Consider the following 25,542-nt stretch of genomic DNA (forward strand, 5'->3'; position numbering starts at 1 on the left):
CTTGCCACCTCTGCCGCAAGACCCCTGCAGCTCATCCAGAACGTTGCAGCTAAACTGGTGTTGAACCTCCTCAGGTTCTCACAGGCGACACCACTGCTCCATGCCTTCCATTGAGTCCCCATTTCAGCTCACATTAAGACTCTAGTGCTGACCTGCATGCCCGTGAATGATCTGCTCCCTCTGGCATCCAGCCCTACACCCCAGCTTGGCCACTCCGTAATGCCAGCACAGAGTGCTTTGCAACACCATCTCTGCACGGATCCAGCTGATACTCAAAATCTTGTCTCTTTTCTAACCTTGCACCTACAGTAAGTGACCGAATATGACCTCCCATCGCCACCACAACAGCAGTCATGTGCAGACTTCTACCTCAGACTGAAACCCCATCTCTTCAGAGAGCACATGGACAGAACACCTAACCTTTAATAAACTAATTCAAACTAATCTCAATCCTTATTTACCCTACCTTGATTATACTTACTTTAAAAAAAAACCATAGCACTGATTGTGTGGACAGTAGTTTTGTCCATTTCAATTGTCATCTGTTAACTTCCTAATACATCCATACAAACCTTGTCATACTACAATACCAAATTATGAAAATGTAAATGTGTTATCCACATTTTGCAACATTTAATATCTAGGCAAATATAAAGATTATTGTCATTTTAAGATACTGCAATATACTTCTTAAGAAATACATTAAAAATATATTAATACTCCAAGAAAGCCACATATTTAAAATACATTTTAGTATATTCATTTCCATGAGGATACAGGACATTTTTTGCTCAGTTGTAGCTGATGTGGTATAAAAAGGATCATGAACGATTGTAAACAAATTTATTTTCCTTTTGAACACCAAACACTGCAGCACTAGTCCACTGAGGCGATGGTACACAACATTTCCACGTGAGACAGACCTGTACATGGCAGTAGTAAAAGAGATACAAAGAACGTTGGTAAGAAATGCCTTAAATGAAGTGGGCACAACAAAATACACACATGAATCACATCCCTTTTCTGCAGTATAGAGGAAATACATACAAAGTAAGGTCGAGGCTACCCAGAGCCAAATACATAATTATAAATTCTGTTTTACTGTACGTTAAAGGGGGCCATGTATATAGTACAGTATCTAACCATGATTTACACAGTGATTTCCTTTAAAAAATATATATAAATATTGGGCAGTGAAATCAAATACTTTGTGCTTCCATCTTCAAAAAAAGAAACAAAATTAATGATATGCCGAACTGAATCATATTGAGTCTTAGGTTTTATAAAAAGTAAAAGTCTGAATAAAAAAAAAAATACTCTTTGGTCTCAAACAAATCCCTTTTCTACTTCCCATTTAATACAGCACAGACAAGAAAGTTATTCTCTGAATGGAATTTTGCATTTATAGCGCAGTATTTCTTTGGTTGCAAACGATAAATGGTGCCCTGGAAATGATGGGAAGCTTCACCTAGAATACTGTTTGTTTTTGTCTTCTTTTTTAATGTGCATCATCCCTTGTAAATGGAATGGGCTGGTTCTGTAACTCGTTTGTCCCCCATCTGGGAAAGATTTTGAATGTATTTCCTTTATTCCATTTGCCAAGGACACAAATCAGCACGTGTAAATACCTGTACCTGAATACGAATGACTTAATCTACCCTTTTAGAATCCTGCCTTCTTTTCCAACTTTGGGCTTTGTGTATTTTGCCGTACTCAAATATATACACACACACAAGTGCAGTCAATGGAATTTGATCAAGGTGCTGGCAATATGAGAAATACTGTGGAGTAATCTTAAGGCAATTGGAAAAATTACTGATTAGGACTAATAATAATAATGGTAGTGATCTAGTGCTCCCTTAGTTTTTCACTCTGTACAGTGCTACATTGTGTATGTACAGCACACATTAAATAATATAAAAAAGAAAAAGGCATGATGCGGAACAGGACTTGTCCCAATACTGAAATGCTTGTGAACACAGTGTTACGTCATTTAGCAGACACAGGAAACACAAGTGGGCAGAGGAGTGCGGTGGCTGAGCTGGTGATGGCAGGCCAGGCTTATGTCAGTCCGATCTCTTCCAGAACACTCCGTGGGGTCTCTGCTTCCTGCAGGTAGAGAAAGGAACAGGAGTGTGGGTGAGACTAGCCTGGCAGCTGAACATCACACTCATGTAACACACTTGGGGCAATCCACACAGACTCACACCAGAGGGAAGAAAGGGGTCAAAATCTGCAGATGAGACAGAATGAAGTCACAGGGGAGGAGAGGAGAGGATGAAATGTGTGTCTATGAGTGACGGGATTTACCACTTGAATGGTCACTACTGGGGATTAAGTTGGATGATGCTGGATTTCAAGACTGTCACTATGGAGACATTTGGACTAGAATTAAAGAGACAGCACATTGACCACACTTTCAATCCATTTGTGTATTGCTTTTAAGTCAAATAAAAACAATCAACAAATTAATGAAGCTATGCTACAAGGTCCAGTGGTCCAATTTGATGGATGGTACTGCATGGTTCAAACTGCATGCTGTACAGTGAATGGTAATACTGCGGATGTGTGAGGTTTCAGGTGCTGTCTCTTTAACTGCTAGATGAAACACATAGTCAGCAACACTTACTTTTGCATCCTAACATGAGGATTAGCACAAAATAAAGAGAATTGTGTAAGCACAAGAGTCAGCATTTATTCAGTGCACAGGGACAAAAAAAAGCATAAACCATTTCACTTTCACCGCAGAAAGATCGTTCTCAATTTACAACTTAGATCTATGTCCAGGACTCATAAATTATTAATAAAATATTGGCCCTTCCCTGCTGGATAGAAAATCCAATTAAAAGCTAACTGGTCTGCTTCTCTGGGATTGCCTTAAATGTCACTGGATTCAGCAAACGTGACTGGAATTTTAAGGTGGTAAAACAAATTTATTACACAGAAAACTTCATGTTAATCTCACCTTTTTCAATTTCATTGCTTGATATAATACAGTATAGGAACAAGAACTTTAACTTTTGCAGCTTCTGTGAATACAGCAAAGACAAACCCTACAGTTTTATTTGTCTTTTTAAACAGATCTTCTTGTCCAAATATTCCATGTGCCCAGCAAAATAATGGGTTTAGGTCCCAGGATTTGCCATAGTAAAAACGAATGTTATTGTAAAAGAAAAGGTTTTAGGCATATAAAACACATAAACCCCAATGAGGTAAATAGGCAAACATTCTAAAATAAAAATGGCAGAATACACACATTTTATTAAATCGTGGCCTGGCATCATTTAAAGTATTCATAAAATGTCATTATCCTGATGTTCTGCATTGATGCTCTCATTCTGCACACACCACTACTAATTTTATGGCAAATACTACGTCTAAACTCTGCATTTGGCATCTTTCTATGGAAAATGTAAATGTAGGCTAGCCCCTTCAGCTCGAGCAATGTGTTCTGGGGAAAAAGTCAAAGATCTGTTGTAGGTTTTACAATATCTTATTTGCCTTCTGGAAGCGTGTTGCCTTGTACGACACCTCTAGATATGACCATTTTCATAAACTTGAAGGCAATGTATCCCTGGAGATGTACAGTATGTGTATGTAGTGCATATACTACAATTATAAAAAAATAATATATGAACTCTACTCTGCCTTTTAATAAAATAATCCCAGGAATGTGAAATGTAGACAAAGGGAGGTTTCAGGGTCAGCTGTGTTGATGCTCAGTCAAGACAAAGGATTATCAGGAAGATTTGCCATTTCCCATTGACAGACCGAGATAATCTGACACAAAGCGGCCTTCCCTTTTCCAGAAGTTAAACCGGAATTAACTGCATCTTAATTATGGCAGATGTCCTCCAGGGAAATTCAATGTGGAGGCACACATGAGCCTTCATCCAGTCTTAGCCAGCCGTGAGACCTGCTTCTGCCTAGTAACTGTCGGCTTCCATTACGTGCAATGGGGCGCAATTCAATGTGTCAAATGCAAATGGTGTCCACTGGAGATGCACGGTTTCCAGATCTTAATTACAGTACAGGAGCCTGAGTGACTGGAAAACCGAATCACCCCCTTTTCCCGGTTTCACTCAGCTACTGCTTGAAATACATTTCTAATTCCTGAACACTGCAAACCTCCAGGACCAGAAGTAGACAGCTGGCTGTAACCTGACATTGTGTGTGTGCGTGCAGATATGTATGCAAATTTACATAAATGCAAAAGGTAAACAAAATAAAACAGAGAGTAACAAAGTAATTTATATTATGGTTTCAAAAGTCAACCAAAATGGGACGGTCCATCCAAATATTTTTCAGAACAATTGACTCACTCATCTAGGCATGTCTTAAAGACGTGATTTATTATTCCATACAACTACCAAATACATATTAACTAAACCGGTCACCACACAAGTTCATTAACACAACGAGGAAAACAGAATTCTGCATTTCAGAACAGCTGCAAGCAGCAATGATTCGGGTCCAGACACAAAATGGGCCTCCTATTAGCTCAACTGATGTCACAAGCATATCGAGCAAAATATTTCACAAGTGTTAGCAATAACTATACGCATATACAGTATATAGCTCATTTTTAATGTTTACCAAAAAGCAGTAAAATACAATATTGTATCTTTAATATGCCCAGTAACCACCAAATTTGTGCTGTTCCTTTGTAATACAATGTGTGCATTATGCTCCTAGTTTTACAATGAATAACATCATGCAGAAACAACTAGTCAATCATGATTTTTCTTCCAACATGAGGCTTCACAATTTGACATTTCATTAATTTACGGCATCCTTTTCTTGTTTGAAGGTCTCATTCTAACTGGAGTAATACTTTGGTAAGACCAAAATGTTTGATGATTACTTCTGACCCAATGTTAAATTATAATGTTTAATCTGCATGAATTTGAGGCCACAGTTTCTTGCGCATGAAGGTTTTATTTCACCAAGGTAGGAACAATTCCAATGCAAACCTCTTTTTGCCAAAATACACTTTTTTCCCCTAGAACGGGAGATAATTTTGAATGTTGAAAAGTTCAATAATGAGACAAAAAGAATAATTTACCCTGAGATGACCATGTGTGTGACATTTAAGGCTCTACACTGTAATTTATGTGCCAAAATGAAAAACACCCATACCATTTTTCATGCTGTAAAAGTATTCCGATCTGTAAAAATATTCCACCTGTTCTGAATTACATATTTTTAGGGTGTTGTACCATATGCATACTCAATGTTTTACATGGAGACCCTGTAAAACACCACAAATTAGCCACATAAATCAAACCAATATATGAAACAAGAGACTTACACTACCTTTTCAGAGTAAAATACATTTTAACCATGCTGTGAAAACTTTCAACTTTAAGAACTAAGCTCTAATAATCGGTTAGCCGTGCATATTACAAAGCACCTCTATTTTTTTCCCTCAAAAATATGTACTGGAGCCACCCTATCAAAAAACACAAACCCTCAAAAGCTATACAGGATATGCTCATTTCAATGCCTTTGAAGATGATGATGATAATTCCTCCCAACATGCACGCATTGAAACACCAGGGCCCTGTGTAAGATGCATGCCTGAAGTTCTGACAAACTTGTACTCTTTAGATGCGGTAACAAACATGTTACTAACTAAACCAAATAATATGAAACGACAGTCAGTACCATGTAAGAATCCCACTGACATCCAAAATAACACATGCGCGCACACAAACACACACACACCCACAAAAAAAGAAGACTGGCTGGAAAGAAAGCGGTGAGGGGTGAGTGCGTGAGTTCGCTGTGGATGGGGGCTGACTGTGTCCCAGGATGCAGCTGTTGAGGGGGATGACGTTGAGCCAGGTGCTGGGGGGTGGGGGGGCAGGGATCTGCATGCAGGGCAGGCAGCAGTGGTGCTTACACAGCACACAGGCTGATTAAAATGGTCATGTTGGAGCTATGGGAGAGAAATGTGGAAAAAATAAACGACGCTCAAGTCACAGTGCAGAAAGTCTGCCGGGTCTCCAATGACTTCACGCAGTCAGAAGGAAAATAATGGGCGGGGAGAAACGGGGTATGAGGGCACACAGGGAAGTGTCTGGGTACCTAGCACTACTCCAGATCTCACAGCTGAACTACACACTGGGGTGGAGAGGGGTAATGGGAGAGAGGACACAGTTGGGGTTTCAGTTCATAGCCTTTTCTGATGACCTCCTGCCCTCAACACAGCCAATCAAGCTAACTAATAACTTAAATGCATTTTCCCCCATTTTTTCCCCCCAATTTGGCACGCCCAATCCTATCACTAGCCACGCGCGCTCATTGCTACAACCACCAGTATCAAGTCAGGAGAGCTCAGACAAATGAATCAGAACCATACGTGCTCTCCCCAGATGTCAAGCTGCGGCTTATTTCACACCGCGGACCACAGGTTGAACTCACACTGAAGAAAGACTTCACATGCAGCTTTTGGGTGCCTGATAGACCAGAGGAGGGAGCAATGAGAGACGGCCATGCCTGCTGACCCTCTCTGTGTGAAGCTATAGCCAATCATATGTTATCCTGCGGGGCTGTTGGACACAGGCTGCACAGACATAGTCCGGATTCAGTACCAGACTAGGGCCCATCTACACAATGGAACAGGGTGCCTTAACAGGATGAGCCACTCAGCAGCCCCAAAAGCAGTAACTGTTTACGGTGAAGAAATTCAGTATTCATTCATTTGCATTCTCTGACATACTGTAATGTGATACATAATAAATAGTTGAATAAGCGATATTTGCCGTTACTGCAGTGTGTGTCTGTACCTCCAAAAAGGTGAAGGACATGCAAACCGCAAACCACAGAAACAAGGCTATGGGCTGCTGACAGGCCAAGGAGAGAGGGTAGAGAAAGGTTTTCAGGGCTCAAAATTCCATCTGTTTTGGTCACATATGCAAACAAAACATTACTACCATTATATTATTCGCGCAACTGCAAATAGCTGTCCTGGTGCAATTTACACTGTCTTCATTTTAGAAATGAAAAATAGTGTAGGAGCAGTGCAGACCTACTACAATTAATGTTTAAAGGTCCAGAAAAACAGGACTCAAGTTGTGGTTATGTTCCACAGAAGTGACAATTCCTCTTAATATTTCTTTGAAGTTTTTAACCTAATTATAACCAATAAATAGTAATAAACACTATTAGATCACCATGCCCTGTAGATATGGACAGGGTGGGCATGTATCCTGCGCTCATTCATATTCATATCCGTAAAACACGCCAAATGTAAACCATTCCTTTTCGCTAGGTTAGAGCAGGTTGTCCTGTGCAGGAACATTACATTACCAGACAACATTAAAGAAAGCAAAATAAACTAGGCTTTACCATCATATAGTTAAATCTGCAGATCATGTGTAATAACATTGCAGCATCCAGCTACTGTACACCAACATTAAACTTGACAGCAGTCTCAAACTCCGGACATTACACTCAAATAAAGAACCACTAAAAGAGTAAAAGAAATTTTGAGCCCTGGTCACCATTAAATGTTCCGGATTAGGACTGATCGAATGACTAGCGTGTGGTTTGTCCTCTTTAGCATAGTGTTACCAATCATAAACTTACCTGGGACACTGCAGGCCAGACTCTTATTAAATCTGACTACATAATACACATTTCTAGAGCTACAAAGGACAGCACACATACAAGCATATGCATGAGCAGCTACACGCACACAGAACTGAGTCAGAGTGATTAGCAGCTCTGCTCACCGTGTTCCCTGAAGGACAGAAACTGTCAATTGCAAAAGGCCAGTTTCAATTCCCCCAAGCAGGAGTGGAATAGAAATGGTCTTGTGTTCCTAATAAAGCCTGGGGGGAAGGGAGGGGGCAATTACCATCATGTGGTCTATTTACTACAGGTGGAACTAATACATCTTCACATAAATATATTCACCTCTGTACTTCTAGTGCTGGAACAGACCGGAAGACTCAGAAGCCATACTGGGAACCAGCATGCCTACAGGGTAGAGACTGGAGTGTGAATTACACTTTAAACTGGCCCACTGACACATGGGTATGATCCACCAGATCATAGCAGTATGGACTCTGCTGCAGGAAACACAATCAGCAGAGGAAACACGTTCCCATGCACTGTTCTGAGCTCTTTAGCAGTCTTCAATCACCCAATCACCAGTCCCTGAAACTTCATCATGAAAACCCTTTGTAAAACTCTGTCTACCTCAGACCCATCAACCGTAGGTAGACAGGTGGATTTATTTATTCATTTAATTTATTTGTTCCCCCCTCCCAACCCCTTTCCTCCAAATTTTGAATGCCCAATCATATTTTATAGCTGCACCTTTGCTGTAACCTCCAGTATCAATTCAGGAGAGCACAAACACACATTATTCTTCCTAACACACAATACCATGCACATATTTTCACACCTCAGGCCACAAGTTGAGCTGGTCTTAATCATTTGCATCTTTGCATTTCAGCAGCTCTTTGATCTTCACAGAGCTGCTAACCTGCAGCTTGCTGATGTATCTGGGAGGGTGCACATTAGCAACTTCGCCCTCCAGATAGAAGCATGCAGTTACCCTCCGTTTCCTTTCACTCAGCAGTTCAGCTGAGCTGCACAGAAACTACAAGAGGACTGCCAAAAGGCAGCCTGAAAGAGCCACGTCGACTTGACTGAGGAGTTCCTAATGTGTGATGATGAGGGAACACAGGTATATTACATTACAATCACTTTGCAGATGCTGTTATCCACAGTGACATACAAAGGGGGGAACATAAGTGTAACTCTCATCAATACAAAAATGTGGTTTCACCAATAAGGCACAGATGTCCAATTAATAATAGTAAGCAATATTAAGCTAACAAACATTAATTTGTAATGTGACAGAAGAAATTACCACCAGACAGATATCTGTATCTGTAAAATTATCCAAGAGGAACCCCAAGGAAAGAAAGAGCAAAAGAAAAGGTAACTAAAGGGGGTCAGGGGAGCCATGGTGCAATCTGAAGAGGTGAGTCTTCAGTCTGGATTGGAATATGGGCAGGGTTTCTGCTGTTCTGACTGCAGTGGGAAGCTCATTCCACCATTGAAGGAGCCAGAACAGACAGACGACGTGACTTTTGGAAGTGCAGGTAGGTGAGGTGGTGTGGGGGGGATGCCAGACACTAGACACCAAGAGGTAGCCGAATGGAGGGGTCTGGTAGGTGTGTAGTGTGACGACCCCCTACTCTGCTGCCCGTTCTGGTCTAGGGGTATGAGTCTTGATTCGGGTGTGAGAGGTCCTGGGTTCAAATTCTGGATGAACCCCCACTTGTCACGACCGAGCTCAAGGGCCATGACAAAAAGGGAGACACACTGACGCATGATTTGATATTTATTTCGTTTTTCTGACAAACACCTGAGTTGTGGGGAGAGTGAATTGGGCTTCTGTTACTGGCTTCTGCTGAGTGGTCCAAAGGAATGGGTGTGTTGATAACTTGGTGCACAATCACACAGTTTGGAGTTGTCCCATAGTAGGTTGTAGTGGCATTTCCCCTTTGGGATTCGTCAGTTTATTTCTTGTAGTGTTGTGGTGAACGTGGGTTGTAGCATTTGTCTCGGGGGCACATCCGTGGTGTCGAAACGGTTGCCAGGTTGCTGGTCACCTCTCCGCCCCATCGGGCTTCAGTGCACAAGTACCCACCACAAGTACCTGCATGGAGACCAGGGGTGAGTCAGTTAAGTTTTGCTGGATTGGTAGTGATGTGGCAAATTATTGCATCTTAGTGTGCACTTGTGGTCAACACTGATTTTTGGTCTACAGTTGTGGCCTGTTTTGGTGAGCCAGAGTCATTTGGAACTCCTATAGGAGAGTTTATGGACTTTCTCTTTGAAGAATTTGGCAGAGCATTTTGTTGTGCAGTTATACTCCAATGAGTGAAGTTTTAATGTCACAGTACAGTGTTTTTAAGGAGGAGAAGGACCATGTTAAAAATATGGGAACAGGTTGTAGATTGCATTGAAATGCTTTCAACTCCGGGTAAAGGAAGAGGACTGTGGGCAAAATGCAATGTTCTACTGAAATCTAGGTGGCCAAAAAGGAGACTGGTCTATGTATATGCTGGAATGCTCAGCCATGTGTGTTAATGGGGACTTCCCTGAACATGTTGCTCTCACAGTTCTTTGAGGTTTTTTCAGTGCCCAGACTAGGGGCTGGTGTGTGTCTTTCTTCAGTTGTACCGTTTGGACATTTTGCACATTAAAGGCTCAAATAATGGCACTTGGCCCTTGATTGTTTGACTTGATTTTACTTGTATTATATACTCCTCTGTTCTGTTTTCTATTCACCTCTTAATCTGCTTCCAGGTACCAGTTGCTGAGTTGGACAGAAGTAGCAGGTCAAAGAGGTGGGATCGGCAGGAGACGTTGTGTGTTATGGGTGATGTATGATTTGTAATTTTGTTTCCAGGGATCCCTTTGGGACCCTGTTTTTATGGGGGGAGGTGTGATAACCCCCTACTCTGCTGCCCGTGCTGCTCATTGTGGTATTGTTCACAGGTGCCTGAAGTGCAGAGCAGAGGGTCGTTGGTACAATTGGGAGCACCTGTGTTCAGAGCTTGAAGAGAGATTAAGATGCCTGTTTCCAGTTTGAGGGAGAGCTCTCTCCCCACTGTTTGGTTTCTGTTTTGGTGTTGGCTGTGTTTATGGTTTCACACCATACAACATTAATTCAGCATACCTTTCATACATCCACTCACCTACACTACTGATAATGCTGACTTTCACACCCCATGTTTGTTTTGTTTTTGGTATAATTAGGTTATTTCAAATAAATGTGAATTTGCTTTTAAATGCGTCAGTGTGCATCTCCCTTTTTGTCATGGCCCTTGAGCCAGATTGTGACAGTAGGGTCTGATAATCTTCTGAAAATGAAATGGAGCTGTCCCTTTATCTACCTGTTAGGCTAGCAGTAAGGTATTGAATTTGATGTAAGTCGATATTAGTAGCCAATGGAGGGAGATGAAAAGGAGAGTGACATAGCCATGTCTGGGGAGGTTGCAGATCAGATGAGGCTAGCAAGGAGGGCAGAAGGCAGAAGATCATCAGAGCCTGGACTAACGGCTAGGTGGTGAGAAAAGAAAAATCTATTAAACCTCAGACTCAGATCTCTATCGAAGAGGAAAAAGGCTCAGCGATGCCATTTAACAAAATTGACATCATGTAGTTATGTTTTCACCTGGTAAGTTGTAGGCTGTACCATGTACATACCACAGTTTGCCGCTTCAAGCCGCCACTACTTACTCTACTACTTACTTACATGGAACTTCCCCCTGCCACTAACTATTTACCAAGGGGAAATCCAGGAGTGGGACAGTTTGTTATGACAGTCAAGTATGACTCCATAATTCAGGGCAGATGAAGGGGCTGACACTTGTGGTACCATCTAGGGTGAAGGATTGGTCCAGCAGGGGAGAAGAATTATCTGGGAAGAAGAGTATCAATTATGAGTTTTAGCTAAGGGGAGCTTAAGCTGATGACATTCAGGTTGACAAATCTTTTAGACAAGCTGAGATGCGTGCGAGACCAGTGCAGCAAAGGAGGGGAAGGAGAGAAACAGTTGTTTGTCATCAGCGTGAGAATTATAAGACTATGGGAGGAGATGACAGTGCTAGGGGAATTGGTACAGCTACAGAAGAGGAGAGAGCCAAGGAAGGAGCCCTGGTGGACACCTGTTAAAAAGTTCCTGAGGTCACAAAATTGCACCCCTCTTGCAACCTCGAAGGAGCGACAATTGAGGAAGCAAACCAGTTGACAGCTGTGAGGCAAATCCCCAAGTACCAAGGTAGTCAGGGAAAACTGCAGGAGCTGGTGGTCAACAGCGTTGAATACTGCATAGAGGTCAAGCAGGTTAAAAACAGAGAAGAAGCTGCCACTGCAGCATGACTGGAGGAAAGACAGTCTCAGCAGAATGGCCAGCACTGAAGCCAGACTGGTGAGGGTCCGCAAGGTTGTTATGTGATAGAAAAGGAGAGTTGTTTGAAAACTGCACAATCATCAAGAGTTTTGAAGAGCAAGGGAAGAGGGGAGACAGGACAGTGGTTCTGGATGACCCTAGATCAAGGGTGGGTTTCTTGAAAGGGGGGTACTACAAGCTTGCTTGAAAACAGCTGGGACACATCCAGTGGACAGAGCGGACTTCACCAGAGAGGAGTTGAACAGGAGGATGTCAGGAGAGATTGGCCAGGGGAGAGGCATAGGGATGGGATCCAGAAAGCAGCTAGTAGGAAGGTGGGAAAAGAGTTCAGGCATGTCATCTGTAAGAGAAGAGAAGGCAAATAATGGAAAGATTCCATTAAAATGTTAATGAACATTGGTTCATTTTGGTCCGATAAAAAGGCCTCTCTGATTACATCCTCTTCTGTAGAACGACCACCACTCATGGCTCAGAACCCTGGGACAATCAAATTTCACCAGAATGGCACTGGTTTTTATTAAAGGAAAAAAATCCCCCAGAAGAATGGAAATCTGTGCCATGTGCAGATGATAATACAAATAACTAGAGCATGATCTGTTTAATGGCCAGCCTTACAAGCTCCTTAAAATTTGATGGTGTTCTTTCCTGCGTGTGAGCAAGAGCACTGCTGGACCAGATTGCACAGGTGACACATGAATGATGGGCAGCAGTTACAAGCACTTACTTTCTGAGAGAACCAATCACAGTCCCTATTTAGGTGCCCCATATCTGACAGTCAAATGCATGAATTCACCATGAATGAAGACAGCGGGGTTAACAAAGACAGAGAAACAAACCCCAATCACTTTTCCCTGGGCAGGTAAAGAGTGATTCTTCCAATCTGAAAAGCACTCACAAAAATATTCTCACCATGCAGAAAAGGGAGAGAGAGAGAAACAAACAAAAAAAAACACAGCAAACTGAAAGGAAAAAAGATGGTGAAATTATCATAAGGAGCATAAATCATTTCAAAAAGGCTTTCCCTAAGTCATGCAATTTAGGTGTTTTGAAAGCCTGGTCACTTTGATATAGCCTTGTGTGTTTCACTGGGACACCACACAAGCCGAGAGTATCAAAGTGTGGTGCATCCAAACTGCATCACGCACTCTTCAGGACCACACTGCCTCTTTGGGCCATCTGGTATTTACCAACAGCCTGGAAAACAACCTTCAGAGGAACCGCCCCCTTTTTCTGCGCTAGATATCCTCAGAAGCCAGACCTCCCCAGTCTTCAGTCTGGCTCAACACAAGACAAAACTGGGCAAGTCAGAGTCAACCACTTCCTCTGCCTGCTCCAGGGATGCTGAACACTCCCAAAATGCTCCTGTAAATTCTTTTTTGGTTAATTGTACCTACATTTTTCAAGAGAGAATAAAATAAAAGTCCAATCCCCCGATTTTATTATCCCTGTATTTTATAAGGACATCCAATTGAGATGAGAAACCTTTGCCAAAGGAGACCAGGGTCCATATTCATAAAATGTCTCAAATGATGAGTTTCAATCTTGGACCAGGTTCTCTCGGTCCACTTCCTGACCTTATTCATTATGAGCTAAAATAAAAAGCTCATCCTAAAACACTTTGACTCTGCCACACTTTATGAATATGGGCCTGGTGCAACCAAGTGCGAAAGTTAAACCACTGATGACAAACTACAAACAAAAACAAACACAACTAAAAAGAGGTTTGACTATAGTCGCACTACACTACACAAAAACACAAATTTGACTGAATGACACACTGTGGAAAAGCTATAGGAAGTGGAGGGACGTAAGGACTGTAGGTATCACAACTATGGTATAAGCTCAAAGAATTTAAACTATGACTAAAATGTTTACACACGACACAGATTTAAAAAAAGTAACCAACCTATGTTTTCCAATACAGCCTGTGATGCTACAAGAAAAAAGTGATTACAGTGACAACTGGCAGCAAAGATTATTTACATGGCAGATTTGCACTACACCTAACACACCACTACTCCCACCTGTATCAGATATAGCTACCCCTTACAGAAGCTGAAAATATACCAAAATAAAATCTACCATAAAACGTCAATCAATAGCTGCTCTGTTTAACTGCTTACAAACACAAGTAAGCCTGTACTAAAGAGTAGGGTTTCTCACTGATATGGGTACACCGCATTCTAAAGCTAGGCTACTGACATTAAAACTGCCGCACATACAAAACAGTATATAGATTTTGACAATCCAGAAACATTTTAAAAATGGATGATAAATATTATTTCCTATCCAAAAGATAACCCAGATTATTATAAAAGCCTAGGAGAATTGAAAATACATTTATTAAAGTGTATTGCTACACTCCGCATAGCATACTTTTCTACACATACTAATAAAACCATTTTGACACAGAACTGAACTCGTGCATCATGTCCGCTTTACCCATTTGGCCTGTGCAATACTTGTTTAATTTTGGCCCCTTCCATTTATGCACTCGCTTAGGGTCCATCCCAAAGGCTCCACTCTCCACTCTATTTTTTCAAATAAGATGTTACATTAAACATCCCATTTAAATGCAATATTACACTGCCTTTGGAATCACATCACTAACATCTGTTAGCAAGTTAGCCACCATTAACTTATGCTACAAAGGAAAGCTGAAGAACCGATTCAGTACCAGGGTGATGCCACTAGCTCTTGTTAGAGACTAGAGATATTGCAAGGCTTGACACTACATGGGCAAATACACAAATTATTGTGTAATTTCATATACTATTTACATCAAATTTCATATATAGCAAAAAACGTTTTTTTAAAATTCAGAACAGTGAAATATATTTATCACATTTCAAAAAAGTCCATATTTACAATATATTTCAGTATATTCCAGTTACGGCTGCTAAAAGACAACAAAGACTACAGGTTTTCTGTACAATACATTAAAACTCTAATGGTCAGCCCTACAGCATGCACGCACGCATGCACAGAAGCACGCACGACTGAAGACGCTACACTAGCGCTGAGCTGGTGAAGTGTTAAAAGGCAGAGGGACAGGCTGTTTTTCTGATGAGAAACCATTGTAATTCTCCTGCCTTCCGCTCAGCGGACTGCACATTTAGGTCAGGGCTCTGCTTTTGTTCTCTGCTGTACAGTACTATGCTTTGTTCCTGGGCCCATCGCGGCCTCCTGCTCGCCTGCCTGCCTGTCGCCCTTCAGCTCATTTCAAAATGGAAACAGGCATGACCACATCTAAAAAAAACAACCCCCGAATGATTTCAGAACATTTAAAAATAAAACAGGAAATCATTCTATGTAGGTAGCCATAGCGCCTTTGCTATTATGCTAGGAATTTACAGCGGACTTATCCGTTACACATTTGGCTAAAGCAAAGCTGCCAAATTGAGACAATGAATTATTTTATTTTTAGTGTATAAAGAAGTGTATAAAGCCGTGGCCTCAACAGCTAAAAACAAAGCAAGTAAGTTTTGAATACACATGTCCCCTGTTTTTTAGGCAAGCGTGCCTTGGGACTGAATAAAACTGGTATAGAGATTCACTCAGCCTTTTGAGGATCTGAAACAATACATGATGTCAGGGTTTGCTTTGCTCAATGCTGAAAAATCTGCAGCAGAGAAACAGGCTGTGGAACTATTTTCTCAGTGATTGGAGAACAGAATGTCTGAATTAAAAATTGAACTAAAAATAAATGGGGCTACTAAATGAAAGGGTGAATCACCGATTTGAGCCAAACATTGTGTTTTTTCAGAAGCAAAATATTTTGATTGACAGCTCATTTTAGTTCCACCAAATATGAATACCCAACTCATTGCTAACTGATTTTGCTTTTTGCCTCTGTTCAAATATTAACAAATAAAAACTGGAGGGACTACAACATTAATCAGGAATGAATCTAATATGTCACAATCACATCAACATCAGCCAAATCTATAAGATCTATTACTAAACAGGGAATTACAGGAATATTACTAACAGGACCTTTCGAATCTGTGTTTGCCAGTAGCAGACTACAGAACACATTCAGTGTCATTCTGAGGTTTGCGCCAACAATGGTTATATATTCCTAAGAGGAAATGTTTGCTAATGTTCTGCACATACAGTCTTAGCTAGTGTTGATTTATTACACAGAATTAGGAGTGTAAAAATGTGAAGTATTTTTCAAACTGGTCTGCCTCATGCCAGTAACTACCTTTACGCTGTTTAAAAACTCAAAATGAAACCATGTTTTTAATTTCTAATTCTTTTACCCTTACAACAATGGAATTTACTGTAAAATATAATAAATATGTAAAATATACAATGTATTTCGCAAAGTATTTTGTTTTGTTGTAATATCTCAAGGCACCTATAATTATTATCAGAATCTTTTTAGATGTTAAAACTATTTGTTATTTCCATGTTTTTGTTACCATATGTATTTCATTCTGTAAGGTATCTCTGAACAAAGATTACTTCACACATTTGAAATGTGCATCTACGTGGCTACTGGCATGTGGAGGCCTGTATGTGGTGATTAACTTGGCAGTGGACACAGCTACAGCTAACAGGCTAACCTCTAAGGGATTCACATGATTAACTGGCTGTTAGTATTAGTGGACTGTACCTGGAAAGAGCCGAATCTGTAAGTCTAAATTCTGAAATTCAGAAACGAGAGTAAAGAATGAGAGAAATGTATGCGACCACTTAAGTTCCAGTAATGTAGTAGTCAGTATCTCTGTTGTGGTACAATGGGCACAATTTGGAAGCAAGAAGGAAAGCAAAAAATCCAAATGATAAAGAATTCACCATCGTTTACCAATAAAGAGGTCAGTGTGAATAATGGATTTCATTCTTATTATGCAAGTGTCTCACTGTAATATTAAAAAAAAAAAAAACTGTACATATTTCTGTATACCCGAAGGCTTGACTTTTGTGTTACACTGCATTAAAAAGAGTAAACAAAAAACAATACCGTCTTATACACATTAACACATACGGAGAGGATGTCTTACGCTTTTATATACATATGTGTGTGTGTGTTTGTGTGTATGCACATGTGTATACGAGTAGTATATACGCAGGGTCCAAAATGAACTTTTTGGCTTACCTGCCAAGGTGGCTGGTAGATGAAAAAATTTACCGGCCAGACAGATTTTTTTACCAGCCAAAAATAATGAATTGCTTTTTACTATTGCAATTTGCTATTATTACTATTTAGCGTACATCTTGGTCTCATATGCGATTCTCAATCAATATTATAGTAGTGTGCAGTAATAATAGTTAACATTAACAGAATGCAGAAATAATTATTCAACTGTTTCAACACTAAAGCGTCACACTTTTGAAGGAATAAATTCAGTTATAATATCCTGAACGCGTTTCCCTTAGCTACCGCAAGTAGCTAACGTTATATTATAGCTACGTTAAGCTATGACAGAATGATAGCTTAAACGTTAGCTAGCTGACTAATTATTGTTAACTTAGCTAACGTTAGCTACCGTAACCAAACGTTAACGTTAGCTAACTTGTCGTTAGTGGTCTCTTCGCCCTGAAGTTCACCCACATGGCTGGGTATGTTTCAACTGCCTGGATGACAACAAGTACCTCACGTACTGTAACAAAAAATTGCACGGTTTGATGACTAACGCAAGATCTAGCAGACTGAAGTGACAGCAAACCAGAATCTTTTTCCAGTGCGTGTAGGAAATTCATTTTTTTTCTACCGGCCAGAGTGGCGGGTGGTCTCCATAATTTACTCGCCAAAGACTAAATTTACCCGCATTTGGTGACTGGCGAGTGTTAATTTTGGACCCTGTATACGTATGTATGCATGCACATGAAGTGTAAGGCTGGTGTATGAACGGAAGCGCAGTGCCTGTTTGGGAATGTATACAGACAGACAGACATAGCAGTTATGGAGAGCGCTCCAGCTCTTCCAGATAAAATAAGGACAGAGTGAAGGCCCAACTTTGAGGGTCCATTCCTCCCACAGTACTAACAGAAACAAACACTGCCATTATCCGCTCAGGCCAATGAGAGGCACAAATTCGATCGGGAGGCTCGGGAGGGCCAGACTGACAGCCACTTCCTCTGATCACGTTTCACCACGGGTGACAAATGTGAAGGCTCTGAATCCGGGCCTCCAGGACGCCATTAGGGTTAAGGTAAGAGAAGTGAGGGCCTTACCTCCTGCAGAAGGTCTGCCTGCTCGATGGCCTTCAGCACGTTCTTCTTGGAGGTCTCCTGGGCCTCCCCGCCCAGCAGGAACTCATCCAGAATGAAGTATGCCTTCTCAAAGTTGAAGATGATGTCCAGCTCACAAACCTGTGAGGGAACCGCAGTAACGCACACTGACAAACAGGGGCGCTATGGATACACAGCAGTGGCTTCCACACTCAGTGCAGATGGAGGGCTTCATCTGAACCTGTCTGCCTTCCAATTTCAGTTCAAGTGACAAACACTAAAGCTTTACAAACCAAGAACTTTTTTGACCCGGCAAAGGGCTTATTTTTCCACCATGGTTTGCTTCTCAGGGTGCGACAGCTGCACATGGTAAAAGCTTCTTAAACTATGACTCAAAAAAGTAATAATTTTATGCAATAAATCAAGCAATAATCATTGAACTGCCATCACCCGAGCTTAACTGGCATAAAGTAATGAACTGTCGCGGATGTTAAAAGGGTGAGGTGACTCACACTGCCAAAGTACTTATCCAGCAGCTCCACGTATCGGTGGATGATCTCCAGTGTGATGAGCTCGTTGTCCTGGTTTTCAATGGCACAGCAGAAGTACAGGCTGGCGTACCTGGAAAGCAAAGGGTCGCCCTCTCAACAGTTATACAGGCAGTGGATGGTAGCGACAAAACGAGAACAAGGACCATAATGCAAGGATATGGTTTCAATCAATGAAGGATTCATATGCTTAAAAATGTTGCATTTTCACGTCAGATTCAGAGTAAAATTAAAAAAAAAACAAAAAAAAAAAAAAACAAAGCAATAAACTGGTGGACTGTTGTGGAAGTTGTGACCACAGCATGCCTTTCACCAGGCTGCTGATGTCATAGTCTGCCTTTGTTCCAGCGAGAGGATTTGGACTGCTCTCCTGGAACATCGTCACGACAGGATGAGCTCGCAAAAGGGCCGTTACTGTGGCTCTCGAACTTCAGCACAGTGCTGTGCGGTGAGGTTGCCATCACTCACTTTGGGAGTAGTCGTGCAGGATCTAGGCAACAGACTCTGCTACCAAGGCCATGACTTTTCTATCAACAGGTTTTTGATAAGCAACAATTAGCAAGTCATTCTGCCTGTCCGCATGAGAACGGAACAAAAAGTGAGCTGAAATGGCAGCTTTTCAGAAAATTCCCTGTTTAGACTTTTCTCTGCAGACAGACGCAAGAGGAGACTCCCTTGGTTCTCTTCATATGTACAGTGACCATGACATTGATGAAATTCTTCAAGAACATACAGCTTTCATAGTCCCATGGCTGCATCTGCAAGTTTCCTCAAATCTCCCACTAGTGACAAAATAAGAAGTAGTAGCAATGTGTGTTTTAAGAAGCATCCACATTGTTTTCAAGCATGAACAATTCAACTCATTCACACTTTTTGTTAATGAATACCATGCAGAAAATGGCTCTTGACATTTTATTTTAATTTTAAATCCGACCCCCCAGGAAGGAGGAGTTTAAAATCCCTGATTGTCCACACTTAGCACATGCCCCATGCAAAACAAAAACCACCATGCCTCCCTTTAACATACTAGAGCTACTAGTTGGCAAATCCCTGGTAAAAAAGGACCCAAAGCACTTGTATTCCCCCACTACATTTGACTGATGGGGAAATCTCTTCCCTGGTTCCCACTCATTTTAGGAAATCATTTCCCAGGACTTTTCAAGGACAATTTCCATGATTTGATATGAAACATGGACAATGGTAGCCCAAAGCCAGTGGTGGACAGGGGGGTGGGGGGGGGGGGCAATGTGCAAGTACCATAGCCATTCAAAACTTTATGCTGCCGTGTAATCTCAGCAGCTAATAAAAATGAGAAAAGCAGGGAAAAATACAGAAAAATATGCAATCTCAGCTCTAAATATACTGTTTAATAGCTTGACTTATAGCCAGGACCTCACAAATATTTCCAGGACATTTTGTAAATTCTCATTTTCCAGGTGTTTTCCATGACTGGAAAACTAGTCGATAAATTTCCAGGTTTTCATGGTTTTCCAGGACAAGTGGGAACCTTGTGCACGGTCACAGTACAGTCTGGAACACTGTGGGTCAGTGTTGTCTCCCTGTTTCCAGAGCTAGCTCATTAGTTGGCAAGGTAACTGCAGAATGACGCAAATATAACCTCTCGTTTATCCTTCCCTCACCCATGTGAAAGTACCCCGTCTTCTTCTCTTATAAACAAAGCTGACATATGACATGAAAATCCTGCACACAATAACAGTTTCCTTAGAATTTCGCATCCTTACTTACAGTTCACGACAAATGCAATTTCGAATGAAAGACAATGTTTAACAGAGGCCTTAATATTTGACTCAACAAATGTCCTGTATGCCAAAAGTGGAACCATGAAACAGTGAGTAAACATCAAAAGGGAAGTTGCAGTACTTATCTACCCCATAGAAAAGAGAAATGAAATTAATTTCAAAAATATACATTTATCCTGAATGAAAAACAAATTATCATGTCCCTGGCCACTGACAACAACAGCAACACACTTTTTGATTTTGACTGCTTACATAAAATAAGCACTCCCAATCTGATGAAAGCTGAAAATTCAGGCAGCACAGGAGTCTGATGCATTCTTGTACAAGTACAAACTTGTACAAGTTAGTTACCAACCACATTACTGAACACTTGCAACTTACATAATCAGCCAAAATGTAAGCTCCCACATCTCTGCCATCATGCTAACCTCACACTGTTCACTCCATACATTTAATTAACCTCACGCCTTCATGTTTGTCTCATGTTAGTCACTACTTCAATTCATGAACAAAGAGATGGGTGCTACTGTCACCCATTCTATAAGTGGTCTAACTAACAGTAGTAAGGTATAACAACTTCGTAGCTGGTTCATAAACTCACATTTAAAGCTAGAAAATGATACAGTTTAGAAGTTGCTTAGTATAATATTACTGAATAAAGAACAGCATTCATGCACATTAGGACTAGCACTCAAAAAGATACAACATGGTGGTTTAGCCAGCTGAATACCACTATCATGCATTTTTCATTTTTTACTACAGTTGCGAAGTAAAGGACTGAAATCCATGGTGGACATAAATAGCATGTATTAGTGGAGTGTGTCTGATTGCCAAGAATTGCATTGTGTGTCTGACTTATTAATAATGCCAACTCGTTTTAAATGAATTGGCCAAAATGCAAAACATTCTTAAAGTTGGTGTCCCCTCTGATAGATGACACTGAGGAGTTGTGGAAATCACTGCACTACCAAACATGACAGGTGAAAAGAGGCAACATTTTATTTTTTTGCATCTAGTATAAAACCAACACTTCTCTGGTCTACCACCCACAAACATATGGCATTAATTAGACCCGTATTCCCCGAGTGCCTGTGTCAAGACTTTTCACTCCTTTAATATTTCATCCTATTGATTTAATAATTACTGCCCAGCAAGCCAGCACCATCAGACTGCAGCCTTTGCCAGCTGTTGTTCTGCCAGCCTTTTGCAAATCAGCACTACGGCAGCCTACCCGTGTCGGGACCGCTCAATAATTCATCGAAACTGCCTCGCCTCGCCTGTCTGCTCGGGGACTGCTGTAGTGCCAGTTTGGAAAACACTGGCAAGCGATCAGCTGCTCCGACAGGGGTGGCTGGCGGGCAGCGAGGGGACACTGCATGTCTGCTGGCTGCATTGTGATGAAGTGCACATTGTATGAATCCTCTCGAGCGCTCTCCATGCTCTGAGTGTCATCTCCGCCCCCCGACCCCCCGACATGCTAGAGGCAGCTGGGTGGAGGGAGGGCCTGACGGAGGCGGGGCTGACCTTTTGTAAACTATCTTGAGATCCCTCCACTCCAGGAAGCTGCACATCTTGGGCTTGCGCGCCAGCACGGTCTGCACCAGCTCGCGGGTGATCTTCTTCTTCTCCTTGTCCGAGAGCGGCACGTACCACTTCTGCAGCCGCAGTTTCCCCTGCCGGCTGAACAGCAGCATGAACTGCATCTGAAAGGGGTCGGGGCGGGGTGTGGTTTACAGAGGACACTCCGTCACTGCCACGCATGCAGGTGAGTGGGAGCTACAGGATTGACAGTACAGCTCGCTTTCAAATCACCATACTACTGTGAGAGAGCTGGGACAATAAAACACTGTGCACTGAATAAATCAGTGAAAATTTTTTAAATAACGACAACAATAACAACAACAATCACCACCATTATCATAACCACCCTCATTATAAAAATGACAATAATTATATGTTTCACTTATAGTAGTACTGTTAACATTATTATGTTACACAGAATGAAGGATCACAATGTAGGATCACCCAGTCATTCAAGGAACTATGATGGAGCCGTGCAGTGTCGTGCTTATAAGTTTGTTCAGCTTACAGTATAGTGGCATGTGCTGAGCTGTGTCACGAGTGATAAAAGACTCACAGCTCTTTAAACTTCGACAGAGATGTCATTGAACACATCAGTATCATACCAATCGCCACAATGTACAAATGAGTGAATACAGTAGTGGATACGAAACCTAAATGAGTTGACTCTGCATTCCTTTCTGCTAAACAGCCTTTTTACACCACACACTCGTCCGTCTCTTTTGTCCTTGACTTAAAAGATCACATTGGTAAATTGATACAATTTCATTTTTCAATGTTCTAGATTCTCTTCTTTAAACTGGTGCCAAAGCTGTCTACGTTGCCAATTATTCACCACGCGTTTAGCTAACGACGGACGTGATCCTGTCAGACCGTGCCAATTAATTACAAATAAATACGTAATTTTTATACATTCATTTGAAATTGTAGCAAGACTGCAAAAATATATAACTAAAATCGCCATGGTGTGAAAAAGCACTGAAATGTACAATTACAACAGAATAAAATCGCAAAGGGGAAAATAAAAGAGATCATAAAATAAAATTAAAAGGTAACGGTTACTTTCACTCATGTCACGTCCAGTACACACAAATCTTTGCCACAATCAATGTAACGAGATAATCTAAACCGAGACCGACGCAGATTTCAACGAGGGAGCTAACAAACGCTTAGCTATAGCCCTGGACCTTTAAATAATGTAGATCTATTATTTATTAAGGGTTTTCATACATTTTGCTTCGGCGTTTCTTAGATAAAACTCATTTGGTCTGTGGTTTCTTTTAACAATATTAATGTCACTAATTATGTCGAGTCAAAATTAATTATTCATTATATTGTAAAAAGAATAAAAAATCAACATGAACTTTAGCGAGACATTTGGCTTTGTACGACTGGACTCGTGTTGAGCGAGTGGTACACCGATCCGCTGCTCACGTCTGGAGCATCCGCGCACATATTACAGCCCATCCCTACAGGGCTAGCTAGTTAGCTAGCTAGTTCCACATTCAGAAAATAAACAACCTTTCATTAGTGCAACTTAACAAACGTAAACATGGTCGCTAGATAAATGTTGTGTACACTATTGCCGGTGAAATTACCTCGTGTGCTCGTTTTTCTTCTAATTTTTTATTTATCGAGCTAGCCTATGTTAGCTAATTAACACGAGCAAGCCAGCTAGCTAGCGAGCAAGCTAAAAACCAAGCAATTGCTAGGTCTAGACTTTTAACAGACAATATTGAAGTGCTATATTTTCCAATTTTTCGAAATAAAATCGTCCACTAATAAGTACAGAGTAACAAACTACTTACCTTGAAACCTGTATTTAGCCTCTTGATGCACGAAACGTGGGCATATGCTGCTGAAGAGTTCAGTATTTACTAGACACTCAGCTCCGCTCACCTTCCTTTTCATCTGTGGGAATCGCTTACGACTATCAAGAAGCCGCTATTTCTTCATTGGTTAACCGAATAGCTTCTGTGTTCTTCATTGGTTCAATAATTCCGTTATTCCCGCCTACATCTACAAAGCGTTCTACTGTTCAGGCCGTGGTGGGTACGTTCGGTTGTTCCCTAAAAGACTGATTCCAGATCAGTATAAAAAGTGTACAGTAAACAGTTTGTGTTCAGCAAGCTGATCTTAGATCTCGAAATTACCAAGAGCGCCTCTGATACGTAGCAACCATAACTGTCCGTTCACGGCCTCTTGTGCATGGTGTCTAGACGTTAACATGGTTTTCAGATCACGCCCAGTAAGCAATTAAACTCGAAAATTTTTTTTAGGATTTTATTTTTTAGGTTGAGAACACAGAATTATTAAAACAATTTATTTCACAATTTTTGTGAGGTATAATAGAACGTTTTATAGCGGATATAGAAAAAACCAAAATTACACATATTTCTCAATAAGTATGTTATCAATAATGAAGCAATCGATTACATTACATTAAAATCATTTGCAGATGCTCTTATCCAGAGTGACGCATGTAGTGGAGCGCATCAGTGTTACTCTCCGAAATACAAAAAAGGGGTGTCATCAAGAAGACACAGAGGCCCATTAATAATCGATAAGTGTAATGTTAACCTAACAAACGACAATTTGTTCTGCAACAAAAGAAAATACCACTAAACCTGTCTTTACACAGCTATTCCTATAACATTATCCCAAAGAAAATCTAAAGAACAAAAGAATAAAAGAAAGGGTATCTAAAGCGGCTCAGAGGAGCCATGATGCGGTGAGTCATCAGTCTGCATTGGAAGATGGGTAGGGTTTCTGCTGTCCTGCCTGCAGTCGGAAGCTCATTCTACCACCAGGAGGCCAGAAGAGACAGTAGACATGACCAGAACATGCAGACATGCAGGAACGCCAGATCCCAAGAGGAAGCGGAATGGAGAGCTCTGGTAGATGTATAGAGCCTGATGATCTTTTTTTGTGTGCCATTTTTCTCCCATTTTCTCTCCAATTTAGTCATTATACCAATTCCCTGTGTGTATCACGGTCCTGATCGATGCACTATCCTTCTGTTGGTCTGGGGAGGGTGTAGACTAGCACATGCCTCCTCCGATACATGTGGAGTCGCCAGCCGCTTCTTTTCACCTGACAGCAAGGAGTTTCACTGGGAGAGCGTAATGCGCACGGAGGTTCACGCTATCTCCCCCCCCTCGCCTTGCTGGACAGGCTCCCCGACCAACGAGTAGGAGTCGCTAATGCAACGATCAGGACACATACCCTCACTGGCTTCCCACCCGAGAACACTGCCAACTGTGTTCATAGGAACGTCTGACCAAGCCGGAAGTACCACTGCCGGGGATTGAACCCGGTCTCTGTGGTGGTAGGCGAGTGCTTTTACCTCTACACTACTCAGACGGCCCTGATGATCTTTAGAAGATATAATAGAGCTGTCCCTTTACATGCCTGATAGGCTAGCACCAAGATGTTGAATTTTATGCAAGTTGATATAGGTAACGAGTAGAAGGAGATGAAAATGGGAGAGATGTGATCAAGTCTGGTGAGGCCATAGATCAGGGGAGTA

At 41.3% G+C, this 25,542-nt stretch overlaps 1 protein-coding gene across 6 annotated transcripts; it reads right to left on the minus strand.

The window, feature by feature from the left end:
* Window positions 1-829: 829 nt before the first annotated feature.
* ap1s2 (adaptor related protein complex 1 subunit sigma 2) lies at window positions 830-23,975 on the minus strand. 6 transcript variants are annotated; one of them, XM_064327066.1, is made up of 8 exons: window positions 23,822-23,975; window positions 21,957-22,135; window positions 18,637-18,745; window positions 18,128-18,265; window positions 16,566-16,596; window positions 13,851-13,877; window positions 7,924-7,986; window positions 5,724-5,941 (listed from the first exon to the last, which is right to left on the minus strand). In XM_064327066.1, exons 2-7 carry the CDS (start codon window positions 22,133-22,135, stop codon window positions 7,934-7,936), a joined length of 537 nt encoding a protein of 178 aa, XP_064183136.1. In that variant the 5' UTR covers window positions 23,822-23,975; the 3' UTR covers window positions 5,724-5,941; window positions 7,924-7,933. The 6 variants fall into 6 exon arrangements, with proteins under 6 accessions (XP_064183140.1, XP_064183134.1, XP_064183135.1 ...); XM_064327068.1 differs by lacking the exon at window positions 13,851-13,877; XM_064327064.1 differs by lacking the exons at window positions 13,851-13,877; window positions 16,566-16,596 and having other exon boundaries at window positions 4,336-5,941.
* Between the last annotated feature and the right edge of the window lie 1,567 nt (window positions 23,976-25,542).

This window comes from Anguilla rostrata, chromosome 3, assembly GCF_018555375.3.
Source record: "Anguilla rostrata isolate EN2019 chromosome 3, ASM1855537v3, whole genome shotgun sequence".
Taxonomy (NCBI): domain Eukaryota; kingdom Metazoa; phylum Chordata; class Actinopteri; order Anguilliformes; family Anguillidae; genus Anguilla; species Anguilla rostrata.

Bases quoted from the DNA above. Each gene is read 5' to 3' on its own strand.
- ap1s2 (XM_064327064.1), bottom strand. From the start codon at position 22,135: ATGCAGTTCATGCTGCTGTTCAGCCGGCAGGGGAAACTGCGGCTGCAG. The intron at 18,746-21,956 runs GTCAGCCCCGCC...TTTGCTTTCCAG, and splicing joins CTCAAGATAGTTTACAAAAG to GTACGCCAGCCTGTACTTCT. The intron at 7,987-18,127 runs GTAAGGCCCTCA...TCTACCCTGTAG, and splicing joins AGGCAGACCTTCTGCAGGAG to GCATGCTGGTTCCCAGTATG.